Here is a 17212-nt window from a genome sequence, read left to right as displayed (position 1 = left end):
CAAGATCAAAGCAACCGGGTATTTTTGATCAATCTGAGTTAGAGAGGGGAAACAGAGGAACCTGGATGTGTGGGTAAAATGCAGTGGTCAGTCAGCTAGGAGAACTGATATGTGACTGCATGGTCTATTTCAGATTCCCCCACTTTTGTTTGTTTGTTTGTTTGTTTGGAGGCAACACCAGGCAAGCTCAGGGGTTACTCCTGGTGGGGCTCGGGGGAGTATAAGGGATGCTGTGGATCAAAACCAGGTGAGCCGCATGTAGGACAAGCAACAAACCCGCTGTACTATTGCCCCAGCCCCAGGTTCCTCCACTTTAAATGGGAAAATCTACATCAAGCCTACATCACCTATTTCAAGCCTCGGGTCTATATTATTTGCATGTCAGCAGAGCATCCCTATAGAAAAAACTATTTCCTTGAATTCTTCCTAATAACTTTGCTTTTATTCATGCAATACAATATGTAAAAAATATTATACACTTTCAAGTACTGGTTGATACATGATAAGGAAGCATTCCTATTACAATATCAGATTAAGCAGGGTTGTTCTTAAGAAAACCAGAGGATATTTCTAATACTTAAATATACCGAGGATATTGCTAATACAGGGCTGTTCTAAAAAAAAAAGAGGATATTTCTAATACTTAAACAAAACTATATGTATTCCATTTCATATGACATAAAAATCACCAGCAACACTAAATCATTTAAATAAAATTAAGTAAGGTGAATTACTAAAATCAATATAGAACAACAAATTAGGTCAATCTTGCAAAGATTCATGAATTTACAGTCCAAACAGTGACAATGTAAGGAATGAAAATGCGAATTTCAAACCTTTAATATGAGTTCCATATAATTCCCAATTCTACCAGAAGCTGTCAACATTTTTAAACATTTTAAAAACTTTATTTAAAACTTTCTATCAATATGACTCTACCAAGGAAAGAGACTAGCCAGAAAACACTGATTTACTTGTTCAAAACCTTACAAACCACTGACAGGAAATGCTCGTAAACCAAGCTGATATGGGTGATCCGTCAAGTTCTGTAACCAGCAGGAGAAGGAGCTTTAACCAGGGTTCTGTAGCTCATGCTGGCAAATCTGACTATTTAAAAATCAAATCAAGACTTTTCTTAGACTACACCAAGAGAAAACCTTAACTTAATATAATCTACATTGTACCATACTCAATGAATGTATTTATATATTTTAGTATACACAATGCTTAAACTGAAATGCGTATATTTCATTCCTTGAAAATATATATTCATAAAGAAAGGCCCAAGATAAAACAAAGTAAGTTTTTTGCCATTAACCATTTATTGAAAAGATTATGCTTCTAATTTTAAAACTGCAAGAGGAAAAAAGTGCACTTTCATTTATAAAACTTATGAAGTACTAAATCTTTTAGATATCTGTAGAAATCAGAAATCTTTTACTATTCTCTTTTAAAATGTCACTGCTATTTCTTAGAATGTCAATCTTGTTTTTCTAGGAGGGACTTGGTCCACATCCAAAGGTACTGGGACTGCCCTGGCCTAGTGCCTGGGGGTCCTGGCTTGAGGTGCTGGGGGGCCAAACAGAGCTGGGGATCAAACCCCAGGATCTGCATGCAAAGCATGTGCTCTAATCATTGAGCTATCTCCCCAGTAACTAGAGTACCAATCATTCATAAAGTCATGTATTTTCATTTTTCTTTCACTGGATGGTACTAAAATCTGCCTACATAGCGATCAATGGTTTACACTGTTATGTCACCAACTTCCTTTTGATTTATATGATACACTTAACTATTAATATAGACGAAGTATATTACTTATATACTTTGTCTATATTTATTAATTATTATATTTATTAATATAGATGAAGTATGTCAAAAATTAGCAACAAACGATATTCAGTATTAACTATAAATTTACCAATTATTCCTTTACAGATTCAATTCTATTTGTATTTTACTGTTGAACATTTTCCTGACATACCTGAACTGAATGTTGCAGGTTCCAGCCAGTGTTAGCAGGATACAGTGACTGGTAAGGAAAGCAGGTGTATAATTCAAGCCATTTACATTAGATTTTAGTTTTCATCTTTTGTTTGTTTTGGGGTCACACCAAACTCATTGCTTGAGGGTCCAGGGTCTCTCCTGGAGGTGCTCAGAGAGCCAAGTGGTACCTGGCATCAAACCCAGGCCTCCTGCATGGAAAAAAAAACATGGGCTCCACCTGTTGAGCCATCTCTGTGACCCCAATTTGTATCATTTTAGAAGTGACATACTTTAAAAAATAGTGTTTCAAAATACTTTAAAATGATGCAAAAATGACATGGCGGAGTCTTTGGAGCATATTTGTTGGTGCTCAGAACTTAACTCCTGGCTCTGTGTTTAGAGCACACTCCTGGTGGTGCTCAGAGGATCATGTGGAGTACCAGGGATTGAACCTAGGTTGGCCACATGCAAGGCAAGTGCCCTGCCTGCTGTACTATCTCTCTAGCTCTAGAAAACGATTACTAAATATCTGAATTTGGGGTAATTTCTCCACCATCTTATAAACTGCCTTAATGACTATCCTAATTTCAATTAATATACTTTAATATCAGATCAATTTTCACCTTCAACTTGACCATAAACCACTACTAGCACAAATCCATGTCATCTCTTCTAAACTCTGTTCTACAGACTGAGTAGATAAACTATTATGGATGAATGAAGTATTTTCCACATTTCTTTCATAATTATTTAATCTATACTTCACGTCACCTCAAGTTCATAGAATCACAAAACAATTGTGATTCTTGTGAAATCCAAACTTAAATATTATATGTATAAATACTGAGTGACTGTCCATTTGTAGTCAGAACAGAAATATTTAGTGTAAAATGCATTTTTATGAAAAGAGTTGATTTTGCTGTTACCTGGGAGGGAGGGAAGTGTGCATGAGGAGGAGGAGGAGGGGAGGGTGAGGAGAGGGGGAACCAGGTTGAGAATAAAATTTTATTAATTGGGGAACTATCCAGAATTTCAGTCATGTAGAGTAAAATTTTTTTTGCTAAACTGTCTCAATTGTTTTTGACCTAGCAGAGTTTCAACTAGTTTTGCTATGACAAAGTTTCATTATTCAATCACTATTCTGCTAAAAGAGTCAGCAAATAAAAAGAAGCTTTTAATTTGACTCTTTTATCCTGATAAAGAAAATATACTGCTTCCCAATTATAACACATCATCTCTTCTATTCACTTTAATGGTAAACTTTAAATGGTGGGAGGTGTATTTTCCAAGACCAAAATGATTGCAAGCACTAACAATGAGTCACTGGAGTGCAAAATTCACATTGTTTAATGAACAGTAACACTTGGGACAACTCTTCAGAATGAATCAATTAGTGAAGTCAGTTTTTTTTTTTTTTAAATTAAGTTAGTTTCTTTACTTTCCTTTTAACCTTCTTGTATCAATCATTGTCAAAAGTTGTGTTGTTTATTTTAAAGAAGTATTTCCCACTGAATGTGGAGGGCACAAATGTGAGATATAATTCTGTCCTAAGACTTGTTAGAATTTTCTCTAGTAATTAGGAAGCTATGTGTCCATAACAGAATGATACCAACAAGCTCCTAAAGTTTTCACTCTAGCAAGAAATAAGAAATCCAAAACAGAGCTCCCTCCAGCTAAAGGGTTACACGGTCTGGTAACTAAAGCAAACTGAAGCTTCTACAATTTTATATCTAGAAAGGCTTTCTGAAAAAGTACACATCTATAGCCAAACTATTTTCCAAATGAAAATTAAAATAACAAGTGACAATGGAATTTATTTAGGAAAAAAAGTGTGTGTGTATGTTATTATCAAAGGCTCATTTTAAAGAAATAAGACATTTTGAAACTTCTCGAAGGAAGAGGAAAAGATGTCATTACAAGAAACATCTATTTCTACTTACACCTTTGTATGAGCATCAATACTTTTCCCCATTTTGTTGAGTTACTATTAAAGTTTTAGTTTGTTTCCACCCTTCTTCCAATACAAAGTCATCAATGAGATTGGCATGAACAAATGCGGCTCAAATGGGTCAATACAACAAAGAACATATTCAGAGAAATGAATCACTTAGAAAATGGGAAATGCTCAAGTCGGCCTGGCCCAAGCAAGAACAGTGCTACTCACGTACCTTAAGGACTTCCATGGGCACCTGGGTGGCAGAGGGAAGGGTGGTGGGCACGCTGACGTTTATGGCTGGTGTCTGACTCACGGGCACTCTCTGTTGCATGAACTGGGCTGCCTGCAGCTTCTGCTGCTGCTCCCTGCGCTCCTGCTCCTGCATCTGCTCACGCATGAGTTGCTGGCGTAGCAAGATGCGTGATGTCATACTGGAGGAGCTTAGCGGAGGCTTGGCGGCCCCAGGATGCTCCTCGGAACTGCTGTGAGAAAACCAAGAAACACAACATTTAGTTTTCTAATGAGCCCCTTCGTTTGCATTTCAGGGTATCCTAAATTGCACCAAACTAAGAAATGAGCAAATATAATCTGTGCAAATATAATCAAGTCACAGAATAGTACTCCACATAATTGAAAATCAAGAGGTGACAGGATTTAAATCATTAGTAGTTGAATTAAATTAAGTCAGCTTGATTGCATCTGAGCTTTTTTATCATGCGGTTTAATTTTTTTTGACATTTTATACCACATACTACTCATCACCACCAAATATAGCGCCACCATATGCAGTGCTGAGAAGCAGAGTCTTAATGGCACCCAAATTTCCACATTTAAAAATAAATTGCTTGATTTGCTTTTTTATAACGGAACTAAATACCTGCTCCTACATGCTATCTAAATTCTTTGAAGATGTCTAAAATATTTTCTAACATGCAATAAGCTAGAGAAAAAATGAACTTTGTCCTAGGGAAATTGTTCTTAGATAGGAAACATTCATGAAGGAAGCATGGGCCAGAATGTTAACACTGAACTCGACCTTAGTCTTTGGGAATGGGGGCAGAACGAGCAGGTTTGACAACCCAATTCTCCTGTCTTTATTTGTACCATCTTTTTTTCCCTACTGATTCATCTTGCCATGCCCTTTCCTACATGTGTTCTATGATTTCCACCACGTCAGCTTCTAATGATGTGGGTATTTACTCTACCCAACATTATGTGAGATGCTTAAATATTAGTTGTACACTAATTTTCCTAACGTTTTCAACCCCTTACCTTGCCAACTCACTGATAACAAATTATTAAACTTATCTGTCTTAACTATATTCAGACCAAAAAAAGGTATAACGGTGGTAATAACAGTGGAAGTTTTTCAAATTAATTGTATTATCTGTACTTAAAGCCCTAGCACTTAGGGATTTTGTGAGAATTAAATGAACCAAACCACACAAATAGAACCCCTGGTACAAAGAGCACGATATAGTATGCTCAGTATGTACTTCCTGCTCAGATTTCTTTCTTTCTTTCCTTCATTTATTTATTTATTTATTTTGGGTGGTACCAGGAATCAAAGCAGGTCCATGCACATAAGGCATAAGCTTATTACTATTATTGTAGTTTATTGATGGTTGTGGTAGTGGTGACTTCTAGAAATTCAATTTTTTAAAACCTCTAGCAATATATTTTTCTATAACTTCTCTGCTTGGGAAATGTACGAGGCTTAGTACCCAGGAGAAAAAAAAGAGTAACACGATTAAAAAAAAATTTTTAAGTTATTATTATATAACAATAGGTCTCATTTCCCTGACCCTAAAAGAGCCTCCAATAGTTGGGAAAGACGAGTAAGGAGAGGCTGCTAAAATCCCAGGGTTGAGTGTAAAAGAGACATTACTGGTGCCCACTCGAGTAAACAGATGAACAACAGGATGACAGTGATACAGTGATTCTTATGTCACTTTGGTTTACTGCCTTGTCAACCCCACTATTGCATCAGCTTTCCTAAAAAAAGTAAAATAAAACTAGATCATTCATCATCCTTATAAATGCCTTAATGATGAGAACGTTCTAATTGTCCTGGTAACATAACATGTCAAAGTAGAAAGAAATGTGTTTCAATTTCACATACTTCTAGAAAACTACATAATTAAAATTATATTCATGTTTTACTCACTCCTCACCATAGGAAATTGCAAACTCTGATTGCTTCCTATAATATAACATGGTGTGTTTTCTGCCATTAAAAATATGGCTTAGATATATATTATCATGAATAGAAGCTATGTAACAAACCTAGAAAGTTCAAGTATCAAATAATATTCAAAGTATGATTCAAGTTTTAAAATGATAAACATAAGAAAAAGTACAATAATGTTACTAAGTCATTGCTAGTTTATGTTACCACAGCTCTGTAAGAAAATAAATAACACAATATTATCAAAATCTATATAATTTCCCATATAATTTGATTTATAAATTTCATTCTAAGGCTATATTCTTAGTGAAATAATTCAAAATGTAAAACACCTGAAATTACATAGTTATTTATAAATTGTCAAATATTATGAACCACTTAATTAGTCTTCTAATAAGAGTAAGTAAATTTTAACATGTTGAGTTACTGGCTAACTGCTATGATCTAATTTACAGCATGGGAATTATATCTCAATAAACTGGGGTGGGAAAGTCATTTAAAAGGTTTATGCACACAATAAATTTAAAGAAGTGGACTATGATATAGGAGTTTTATTATACACTATTTTTAAATGTTAATTAAAGTTTTATTGAGGTAACATGGCTTAAAACAGTGTTAAAATTAATTTGGGAAGCATATATCATCAAAGTACAAAAAAACTCTATCTCCCTAACCCACACCCTCTTCAGCTTCATAAACTTGGTTCTGTTCTCAGAGTTAAAGTATTTTTGTTTTCACTTGGAAAAGTTTCAGTTTTGTTTCTCTATATTCCATACGAATGATATTCTACAGCATTTCTCTTAAGACTTTTGGAGGAGGGATGGGAACTAAGACCCATCTTAGTTGGGTCAGGTTTGTGCTCAGGTTTACTCTTGGATCTATGCTCCGTGTTCATAGTACTTGGAGAACCATATCTGGCTGCCAGAGATTGAACCTGGGTTAGCTGTGTGCAAAGCAAGCACCATATACTACGTATTATGTCTTCAGTGTTATCATTTATTCTTATTCCTCTGACATTCATTTATCTTGACACTAACTGGTTCCATCTGTGTGCAACAAAAGGCAAAATTTCAACTCTTCTTAAAGCTCTATAATAGTTCACTGCTTATATATAACACAATTTTTTTTTTTATCCATGCACACATTGTTGGACATCTGTGTTGCTTCCAGAATATAGCTACTATAATAGCACTTCCAGGAACACAGGTGTGTATGTATCTTTTCACATAAATGTTTTTTTATTCATGGGATAAATTATAGATGAAGTGATAGCACAGCTGGCAGGGCGATTGCCTTGCATGTAGACTACCTGGGTTTGATTCCTCTGCCCCTTTGGGAGAGCCCGGCAAGCTACTGAGAGTATCCCGCCCGCACAGCAGAGCCTGGTAAGCATACCATGGGGGTATCGATATGCCAAAAACAGTAACAAGTCTCACAATGGAGGCATTACTGGTGCATACTCAAACAAATTGATGAGCAACGGGAGGACAGGACAGTGACATTGGGATAAATTATGAAGAGTGGAATCACTAGATCATATGTTTTCAATTTTTGGTATATCGCCCTACAGTTTTCCATTGGCCAAACTGGTTAAGAATTCTATCGACAGTGAGTCAGGGCTCCTTTTGCACTCATATCCCTGCCAGAAAGGGCTATTTCTGGAATTTTTGACAAAGCCCATTCTCACTGATGTGAAGTGATACCTCATTGTCATATCCCTGCTAATCAGTAATGATGAACATTGTTTCATATGCCTGCCGGCCATCTGTATGTCTTCTTCCAGAGAGTCTCTTCAGCTTTCCTCCCCATTTTTATATGGGCTTGTGGGATTTTGATTGCTGAGTTTTGTGAGTTCCTTAAATATCCTGACTGTTGATCCTTTATCAGACAAAGGGCAGACAATATGTGAATATTTTCTTCTATTCGGTGAGGCACTTTTTACTTTTGTCTTTTTGAATTTGGGGGTCACACCTCATGGTGCTCAGGACTTACTCCTGGTTCTGTGCTCAGGCATCATTCCTGGCAGGGCTCATGGTACAATATGGGATACTGGGGATTGACTCTGGGTCAGGCGCATGCAAAACACGCACCCTTCCTGTTGTACTATCATTCCAGCTCAGGTATTTTTATTTAATTATTGCTTCTTTCTTAGTGAAAAAGCTTTCCAGGTTGATGTGGTCTCATTTGCTTATTTTTAATTTTTTTGCCAGTAAAGTAGAGAATCATTGAAGAAACCTCTGCAGTCAATATCATAGAGAATTCTACCAATGTTTTCTATGGACCAGAGTCTAATACCAAGATCTATAATCCATTTTGAATTAACATTTTTCTTCTTCTTTTTTTAATTAAACTACAGTTTAAAGTCAAAATGCATGTTATAAGAATAAATATCAAGATAGAAACCTAAAACTCAATATAGTCTAATTTAAAATAAATGTAGGGACCGGAGTGATGGTTCAGTGTCTAAGACACTTGCACTGCACACAGCCAATTGGGTTTCCATCCCAGCACATAACATTGTCCCCTAAGCACTGCCAGGAGTGACACTGAGTGCAGTCAGGAGTCATCTCCACACATCAGCAGATGTGACCTAAGCACCAAAAATTGAAAAAACTGAAATTAAAGTATATACAAATACACACCTAAGACTAGCCTGGGACATATAAGGATAATCAAGGTTGCCAAAATGATCATAATTTTCTTAATTTCTCTTACTTTCACCCACTGTCCACTATACTACAAATAGAGCATGGGATAATATATGCCACTATTTTAAGAACATGAAAAGTCAGAGAGATTGTACAGGGGATTAAGGCACTGCCAGACATGTAGCCAACCTCGGTTCAATCCCTGACACCATATTTGTTCCAGAATACTGTCAAGAGTAATCCCTGAACACAAAACTAGGGGTGGATCCTGAGCACCCCTGGTATGCCACCTCCCGCTCAAGGAAAGAGAAAAGAAAAAAAGAACATGGAGAGAGAGAAAGAGAGAAAGAAAAAGAGTAAGAAGAAATGACTTGAGTGATTATGATTTTATTATTATGCACTCATCCACACAATTAAAACCTATTTATATTTATGTATGTACCATGGATGGATCGACTGAAAGAACATCAGAAGAAAATGTATTTTCACATTTTTGACTCAAAAGTTCAAGTTTTCATTCCTAAAAAAAGTGGAATGTGGGGAGCAGAGACCATAAGTAAATAAATAAATAACTGCTCTTGTTACTCAAAGCCTGTCAGGTTAAAACATTTCCAGGGACAATGATCCTTTTGATAAACACAGGAGTGAACCTTTGTATGCAGCAAATGCAGCTGTGGAATAATCGCACTAATTAGCTGTTCAAGACAAGCCAATGGCTGTGATACTAGAGGAAAAATCCTTTCAATTAACAGTAAAGTATTCTTAAGACACCTTATTAAAATGACTGGCTATCAAGCACACTACGTTTCCAGATTTTAGAGTTGACAACAATATCATTTAAAGCATTTACTGAATTATCCTATCAGGAAAAAAACTGCACGTTTATGTAGTTGATTAGTACAAATTAATTGAAATCCCACTGAAGAAAATCTAGCAGGGCTCAAATAACTGTCATTTTCTTAATAAATCTTTCTCCCTCCCCAACTCCCTCTCCCCAACCCAATGCAGAGGAAGTAGTCACCGCATTTCACATATTCCCTCCAAAATATTTGTGTATTAACAAAGATGTCTCCCAAGTTCTCAGATTTATTCATCTTTTAAATATATTTTCCTCTAAGCAATAATTGCATCAAAAATTGTCACTTTTCAGAAACAAGAAAGCTATTGAGACATCAAAATTAGCAGGATAACTGAGCATAATGCTATAAACTCAAAATTAATGTCTATGTGAGAGCATTCCAGTGATTTTTGTATGATAATAAAAAACTATTATTTTCAAATTTCGATATGCTACATTAAGCTTAAAATCTTGATTCATTAAAGAAAATGTTAAAAACTCCTCAAAGAAGTAAGCTGAATATGTGACATAATTATCAGCATGGCTAAATTAAACTCTACCATCCTCTTTTAGTACAAATAACGAGGATCTGGAGCTGAAGCTACTAATGAAAACACGAAGAGTTGCCCAAACGTACTTCATTTTAAGTCAGTTCATTTCAATTCAATTAAGTCAAATATAGTTCATTTTAAGTCAATCGTCTAGGGCCCAAGACACTCAATCTGCATTAGATAATCCTAATTGCATGAATTTGATTCCTTTTAATCAGATTATGTAAAGGTCATTTATTCAACAACTGGATCCTGAGTGGTTCCTCTGTGCCAGGTGTGGGAAATACCTGTTGTTGTTGTTTTAATCTCAAACAATTAAAATTTTTGGTCACTTAATTTTTCGAAGATACCTGAAAAAAGAGTAAATCTGAGAAATGATATTTTACTTAGTTCCACTGAGTAAGGTGCATATCTCACCATAAATAATCACTCTCAGGGGCTGAGGGCAAATGTAGCTCAGCCGAACAGCTACTGTCTTGAAGCCCTAAGACTCCCTCCCAAGCAAAAAATATAATCACTCTTTGAAAGACAACTGAAGGAAATGCAAATGCCTTTACTGAAATGTAATCAGAATCACTGAAGCCAGCGGAATAACTCCCCTGAGAAAGGGAAATCACTCACAGAAACTCAGTAGGGGCAAACCAATTGGACTCAGGTTCTAGCTCAATCTCCACTGAATGGTGTTATCTTTAACAAGCTATTCACTTCTCTGAGCCTCTCCGAACCTCCCACATACTCTTCAATGATTGAGTGAACTAATGTCAGCTAAATCAAAGCAGCAGCTCGAAAATGGATAAGATATAGGCACTAAATGTGACTTGAGCTCTTATTTAGATGACTGAATTTATATTTTTAACCTTCAAAGTCTTCCCTTTGCCTGCATTGGTGTAGTTATATGGGCAGTTGCTCTGAATCATCCAGTACATTCCTAAATTCAAACAATTTATTTTGCTGCCTTCACCACCACAGAAATACTTAAGAAATTCCTTTAGCTACAATATCTACTGCCCAAAGGATATCTGTCTGTCGGACCACTTCTCACCTTTGATGATGACACCAACCTTCACTAGGCCTGAAGAATCAAAGTGTCTGATTTCTGCATCAAGATCATCTTAACCAAGAACTTGAACATCATCTGTAGCCTGAAGGAACCATTAACTTTCCCCTGAATTTCCTCTCTTCTAGTCCTTAGAACATAGTTCTGCCACTTACTAACCTGTGACAGTGACGAAGATAATCATCTCTCATGATCTTCTGTTATTATAGTGTTTATATGCTTCTCATAGCATGGGAATAAAAACTGGTCAATGGCAGCAGACCCTGAGAGGTTGGCCTACACAACCGAGTTTGCCAGAGGAGAGTGGGACGAGGGCACATAAAACAGTGGGGGAGGGACACTACCATTCTAATGGTGGGTGTGGCATTGGACTATTGTATGCATGAAGCGTTATTAAGAGTAATGTAAATCATGGTGCCTAAACAGTACATTTTCAAATAATAATAACAATAATAATAATAAAGCATCTCTTTCTTAGCATTCTGATGAGGGTCAAATTTTCTAGTAGTTGTAATAACATTAGGAGAAAAATTGGAGCATGCTCCAATAAATTGGAACAAAGTTCAAAACATTAATAGTAATACATCATTTTTGATGCAAGGAAGCAAATTTGTATGAGTCTGTCCTCAAATCCAGAGCACAGCAGTCCTCCTTTCACGTTTCAAGCAATAAACTATCCTCTGAAATGGCATAAATTTGGCATCGAATTGAGCTAGATTTCAAGCACTTCTGGACTCCACCTGTGGTCTGAACCTTCTTCAGCAAGCACCACTGGGATCCCTTGCTCAGGAAGCCCCTTCTTCAAGGCAAACTGACACCTTGGAAGAAACTCTCCCCCACTGCCAGCCAGCTGGTGTCCAAAGCCTCCATCTAAACCGTTCACACCTATTCTCCCACCCTTTGTTGCTAACTGAATGCTGGTAGACTCCCTCGAATATAAACATACCATAATTATTTTAAAAAACTAATAAGTCAGAAAATTCCAATTTTATTCAAAAAATTAGATGGAGTTTTGAAGGGACTAGAAAGGGGTGAATTTATACTGCAATTCCCTAACAGAACAGAAATCCTAACATTTTTCTCCAGGAAAAATTCATTTCATCATAACCATTCAGCGGGCAGGGCACAAAAATCTAGAATTTGCCTATATTGGGGTACAATGCTATTATATGCAGGAATAATCACGGCTGATATTTATGTACATAGTGGAGACACAGAAAGTCACATTATCATGGCGATTCAATAAAAGGGGTAAAAAAAAAGAAAAAAAGAAAGGAAGAAAGTCATATTAATATAACTGCATCTATCGGTGAGAAACTCAAGTCTCAGATATGTTGTTATATTGGATTTCAATGAAAGAAGGAGGCTGGTGAACACAAACAGCTGAGGATTCTGTCTAAAATCAAAATGCCCAGTCTCTATTCCGATTGAAAATTTCAGTTTCAGTGTCGATAAGGGCCAGGAACTATACATCTACAATAAGTCTGCCATTGATCCCCATGCTTGACAATGTTTATAAATGCATAGTGAAATATCTAAGATCAGTCATCTGTTTAATTGGAGCACTGGGGTGGAAACCCATATCTCTAATTCTTAGACCCAAACCCTTTATTCTATGTTTAAGGAAACACATTCCATTTCCCCTTACAGTAAGCCTGACAACACAGTCAAAGAGTCCTTCCTACAGTGAACTAGACACAATGAGTGGAAGGGAAAGAAGGAAATAAGAATGACTACTGACTTCTGCCAACTGGACTACAAACAAAAACAGAGGTCAGGGGACTGGAGTGATAGCACATCGGGTAGGGCATTTGCCTTGCACGTAGTCGACCCAGGTTCGATTCCCAGCATCCCATATGGTCACCCGAGCACTGCCAGGAGTAATTCTTGAGTGCAGAGCCAGGAGTGACCCCTGTGCATCGCCAGGTGTGACCCAAAAAGCATAAAAAAAAAAACAATAACAGAGGTCAGACAGACAACACAAAGGATTAAGGTACTTGCCTCTCACACAGCCAACCCATTTTCAATTCCCCAGCACTGCAAATGGTTTCTTGAGCACTGAGAACTGCCAAGAGTGAGCCCTGAGAATAGTGCAAAAAGTATGCCCTGGGTACCATCAGGGGTGGCACAAACCTGCTTCTGAATGGACTCTGGGAAATTGGAGAGATAATACAACAAAAAAATAAAAAGGCTCTTCTTGACTTACACACAGCTGCAGTGGCCATGAACCCAGGTTTGATTCTCTGGCACCACACATGAGCAGAGCCAGGAATGGCCCCTGCGTACTGTCACGTAAGACCCAATTATCCTCTCCCTCTCCAAAAGACAAGCAAAAACATTTGTCTAGAAAGTGTCAAAGGATCATTATGATTACAACAGAATTCGAAAGTAAAAGGAACCAAAAGAATAAATCTTTAAAAATGCCCAAAATGATTGATTTTGTACTAACAGAAGAAAATAATTCTTATATTTGAAAGTGCCTCCAAGTACACAACTCACTTAAGAGATGGTGTGTGTGTGTGTGTTTTAATGACGTTCTTCATCCTCCAATATTTCAAAATGATCAGTACATTCATCATCTTAATCTTTTCATACCTTCAAAAGTAATTAATTTGAAAATGTCAGGATGACTATTTCACTGTGTGTGGTAGAACAAAGTACAAAGATAAATACATGGTAGAGTCGGGGGGGAAGCTCAGAGGGGTAAAGCATATGGTTACCTTCCACATATGAAGCTCGGGGTTCCTTATCCACCCAGGGGAGCCTCAGTACCATCACAGGGTCACTATACAAAGCTCGCGGCCTACACAAGTCAAGCAGAAGTATCACTGGAAGCAGTCTTCCAGGTCCTTTAAGGACTAATGGGAAAACTCCCCCCAAATTTTTGTGCAATTAGAACTTGTATACAAAATAGCTGAGTATAACCTACATAAATATAAAAAGTATCAGTTTTAAAGTTTTGATAAAAAAAATTAAGACCATCTGAATTTGGTGTCATTGCCAACCTTGTGTTTTTGGCCAAGTAAGAAAAAAAAAAAAACCTGTGATAATTCCAGTTTCTTTCAGGTAATATTTTCACTTCAGATATTAACTACTATGGGCTTCTATGACCAAACATAAAAGGTCTGAAGAATGCACTGGTCTTTCCTAAGGCCAGCTTCTCTAAGATGGAAGAAGTCTTGGGACTCATAGTGGCCACTACTACAGTTTTCTGACATTCTCTACCTTCCACTATACAAAATGAGGCTAATGTAGAATATGTGCGTGTTGATTTTAATGATGAATACATTTTAAGTACAGGCACCTGTTATTTACAGACTGTTATAAACCAATATTGCCTCAATAAAAACAAGTGAATGAATGGAAGTCCTGAAATTAGTAACACTTTATTTAAAAATTAAAAAACTATATTGGTTGGAGATATATTCCAGGGGATAAGGTTCTTTCCTTGCAAGAAATAGAGTGAAGGGGAAGGAGAGGAGAGATAGACCAGAAGCAATGAGGCAGGGGACATGGGAACTCAGGTACATGGGTGGCGTTAAGGAATGATAGAGCTAAATATCCAAGCCACAGGGTCAAACAACACTGAAATCACAAGACACGAACCTTAACAACCAAACTTAAAAGGTGCCTGTCAAAAGGGCAGGGTGGGGCTGGGGATGAGGGGTAGGAGAGGAAACCTGGGGACACTTTTGGAGGGAAGTTGACAGTGACAGCAGGATCAGTGATGGAATATTATACATCAAAAACCCAGTTATGAATTAACTTTGTAACTCACAGTGCTTGAATAAAATAAAATTTGGGAGCTGGGAGGTTCTTTCCTTGCATGTGGCCCACTCTGGTCAGATCCCTGGCACCACATGGCACCCCAAGCATCACTGGATAGAGCGTTGGCAGCCTCTGAGCCCCACAGGCATGGACAGCTCCTTGTCCTCAGGTACTTACGCTGACCCTGACTAGCTGGCTGGGGTCTCCAGGCGGGGTCTCTGTGCCTGCTGAGTAACACATGAGAGCCCCTTACCCACCCAAAATATTGGTTATTGAAAACACTGGGAAACATTTTTTAAAATAATGACCACTAGATATAAGTGAAAATCTGAAAACTTTACTAGTATTACTATTATTATCTATTACTATTCCGTAAACTGGACCTTTAGAAGGTTCCAGCAAAACTATTCTCAATAGTCGGTTATATCAAAAAAGCCTTAGCAAGATTCCTAGTATAATGTTTTCTTCCAAATGGTCCCCATAAATGATACCATTTGGTACAGCCTGAGTCCTCTGTAACATATAAGTGATGTTATTCAGGCAATTTTCATCATCAAGTTTTGTTCCTTGAAATTTACTTACAGGCAGGGGAGGGACATCCCCTCAAATGCTCAGAGGTTATTGCTGGTTCTGCACTCAGGAATCACTCCTGGCTGTGTTTGAGGGACCAGATGAGGTGCTGAGAATTGAACCCTGGTCAGCTGCATGCAATGCAAGTGCCCTACCGCTGTGCTACTCTATATTATTTTCAGTCCTCCCATAGTTCTTTTTCCCCTTCTGTATACTCCAACTAAGGAAAATGCCAATGTCTTACAAAAGTATTTTGTAACCAACCTTATAAGCACCATTTCTTCTCTTTATGACCACAACTGATCTCTAGTTCCCACAGACGCAACTTACGGGTTAGCGTACTTTCTTGTTTTTGTTCATCTGTTCGGGGGGCACACCTAGTGGAGCTCAGGGCTTAATCCTGGCCCAGTGCTTAGGGATCACTTCTGGCAGGTCCGGGGGGAATCATACGAGAGCTAACAGGTCAGATGCATGCAAGGCAAGAGCATGTGTCCACTGTACTATTTTCCCAGGTCAGGTTCCATACTTTTAATACTCAATTCTCTCTATGGAAATTACCTCTGAAAACCAGATAATCAAAGGAATATAATTCAGATAAAGCAGAACTGCCCTCCATAGTCAAGCTTTTTAAAAATCTCTCATATAGTTTTTTTCCAATAGATCATACTACAGAATTCCTGCTTACTCTGTTCATATGTAGAATACCATTTTAGCACCTAGCTACCATATTTTAAAGAGCTAGGAAAAAATCCATCACAGCACCACAGTACATGGGTAGGGGCACTTGCCTTGCACATAGTCGACACAGACTGGATCCCCAGTATCCCATATGGTCCCCCGAGCACTGCCAGTTGTAATTCCTGAGTGCAGAGCCAGGAGTAATCCATGAGCATCGCATGGTGGTCATTTTTATTTTAGGTCCCCAAAAGCCAAAAAATAAAAAAAAGACAGAAAAGAAAAATCCATCACAATGGGATATATAGTATAGTATCATGAGTTACTCCACAAAGAATATATTTTAAAAGAATGTTTATATCCAAAACTATGACAATCTCATGACAGAAATAAGTCTGAGATGTGAAAATAACTGAAAGGCTCTTTTTAAAGGCAACCCCTTTTATTTGCCAACCCAAGTAATTGCTCCAGTCAAAGGGCATGCTCGTTCTATCGTCTAGACAGTATTAGCAAGAAAGAAAAGCCTGTGATTCTCAGACCACTTAGCAATCACTACATTTCTAGGACATATTTAATAAGATACAAAGTTTGCAACAATGTGTGTTAATCAGAGCAAAAGCACAATTATTGTACTGAGCAGTGGATGCAGGTATACTTTTCTTGGCTTAGGAAGAAACCTTACAAATAGTAGCAATGACTGACAGAGGTCACCTGTTACTTTTGCCTGCCCAATATCCTGTTTCACTTCTCTGGGATTTTATCCTGATTCCACTCTCAAAGACCAAACCTCCTCTCTTTTGATTCATGAAGTTATAGGGGTGCTGATAACTCCAGAAAGAAATACACCCCAGACTCAGTATATTTATCAAATGGACTTGGGTTCCAAAGCAGTCAAGTAAAGTCACCTCTGTCTTTGACAAGAACTGCTGTGGGGAAGAATTCTCTTTATAGGAAGATTTGCATAGATGGTAGGATGCAAATTTGGTATGTTCTGG

General features: G+C 37.5%; 1 protein-coding gene across 5 annotated transcripts in view; it reads right to left on the bottom strand.

Annotated features, from left to right (window-relative positions):
* MITF (melanocyte inducing transcription factor) overlaps positions 1-17212 on the bottom strand; it is a 230775-nt gene that overhangs the window by 82260 nt on the left and 131303 nt on the right. For 3 of the 5 annotated variants that reach the window (XM_004612790.2, XM_004612791.2, XM_055136578.1), the window contains exon 2: positions 4155-4404. In XM_004612790.2, coding sequence (XP_004612847.1) covers positions 4155-4404 — 250 coding nt within the window. The remainder of the gene's footprint in view (positions 1-4154; positions 4405-17212) is intronic. The other 2 variants (XM_055136576.1, XM_055136577.1) reach the window with 1 other exon arrangement.

The sequence above is a fragment of the Sorex araneus genome, chromosome 4 (assembly GCF_027595985.1).
Source record: "Sorex araneus isolate mSorAra2 chromosome 4, mSorAra2.pri, whole genome shotgun sequence".
NCBI lineage: Eukaryota > Metazoa > Chordata > Mammalia > Eulipotyphla > Soricidae > Sorex > Sorex araneus.
This window is presented reverse-complemented; position numbering and strand designations above follow the sequence as displayed.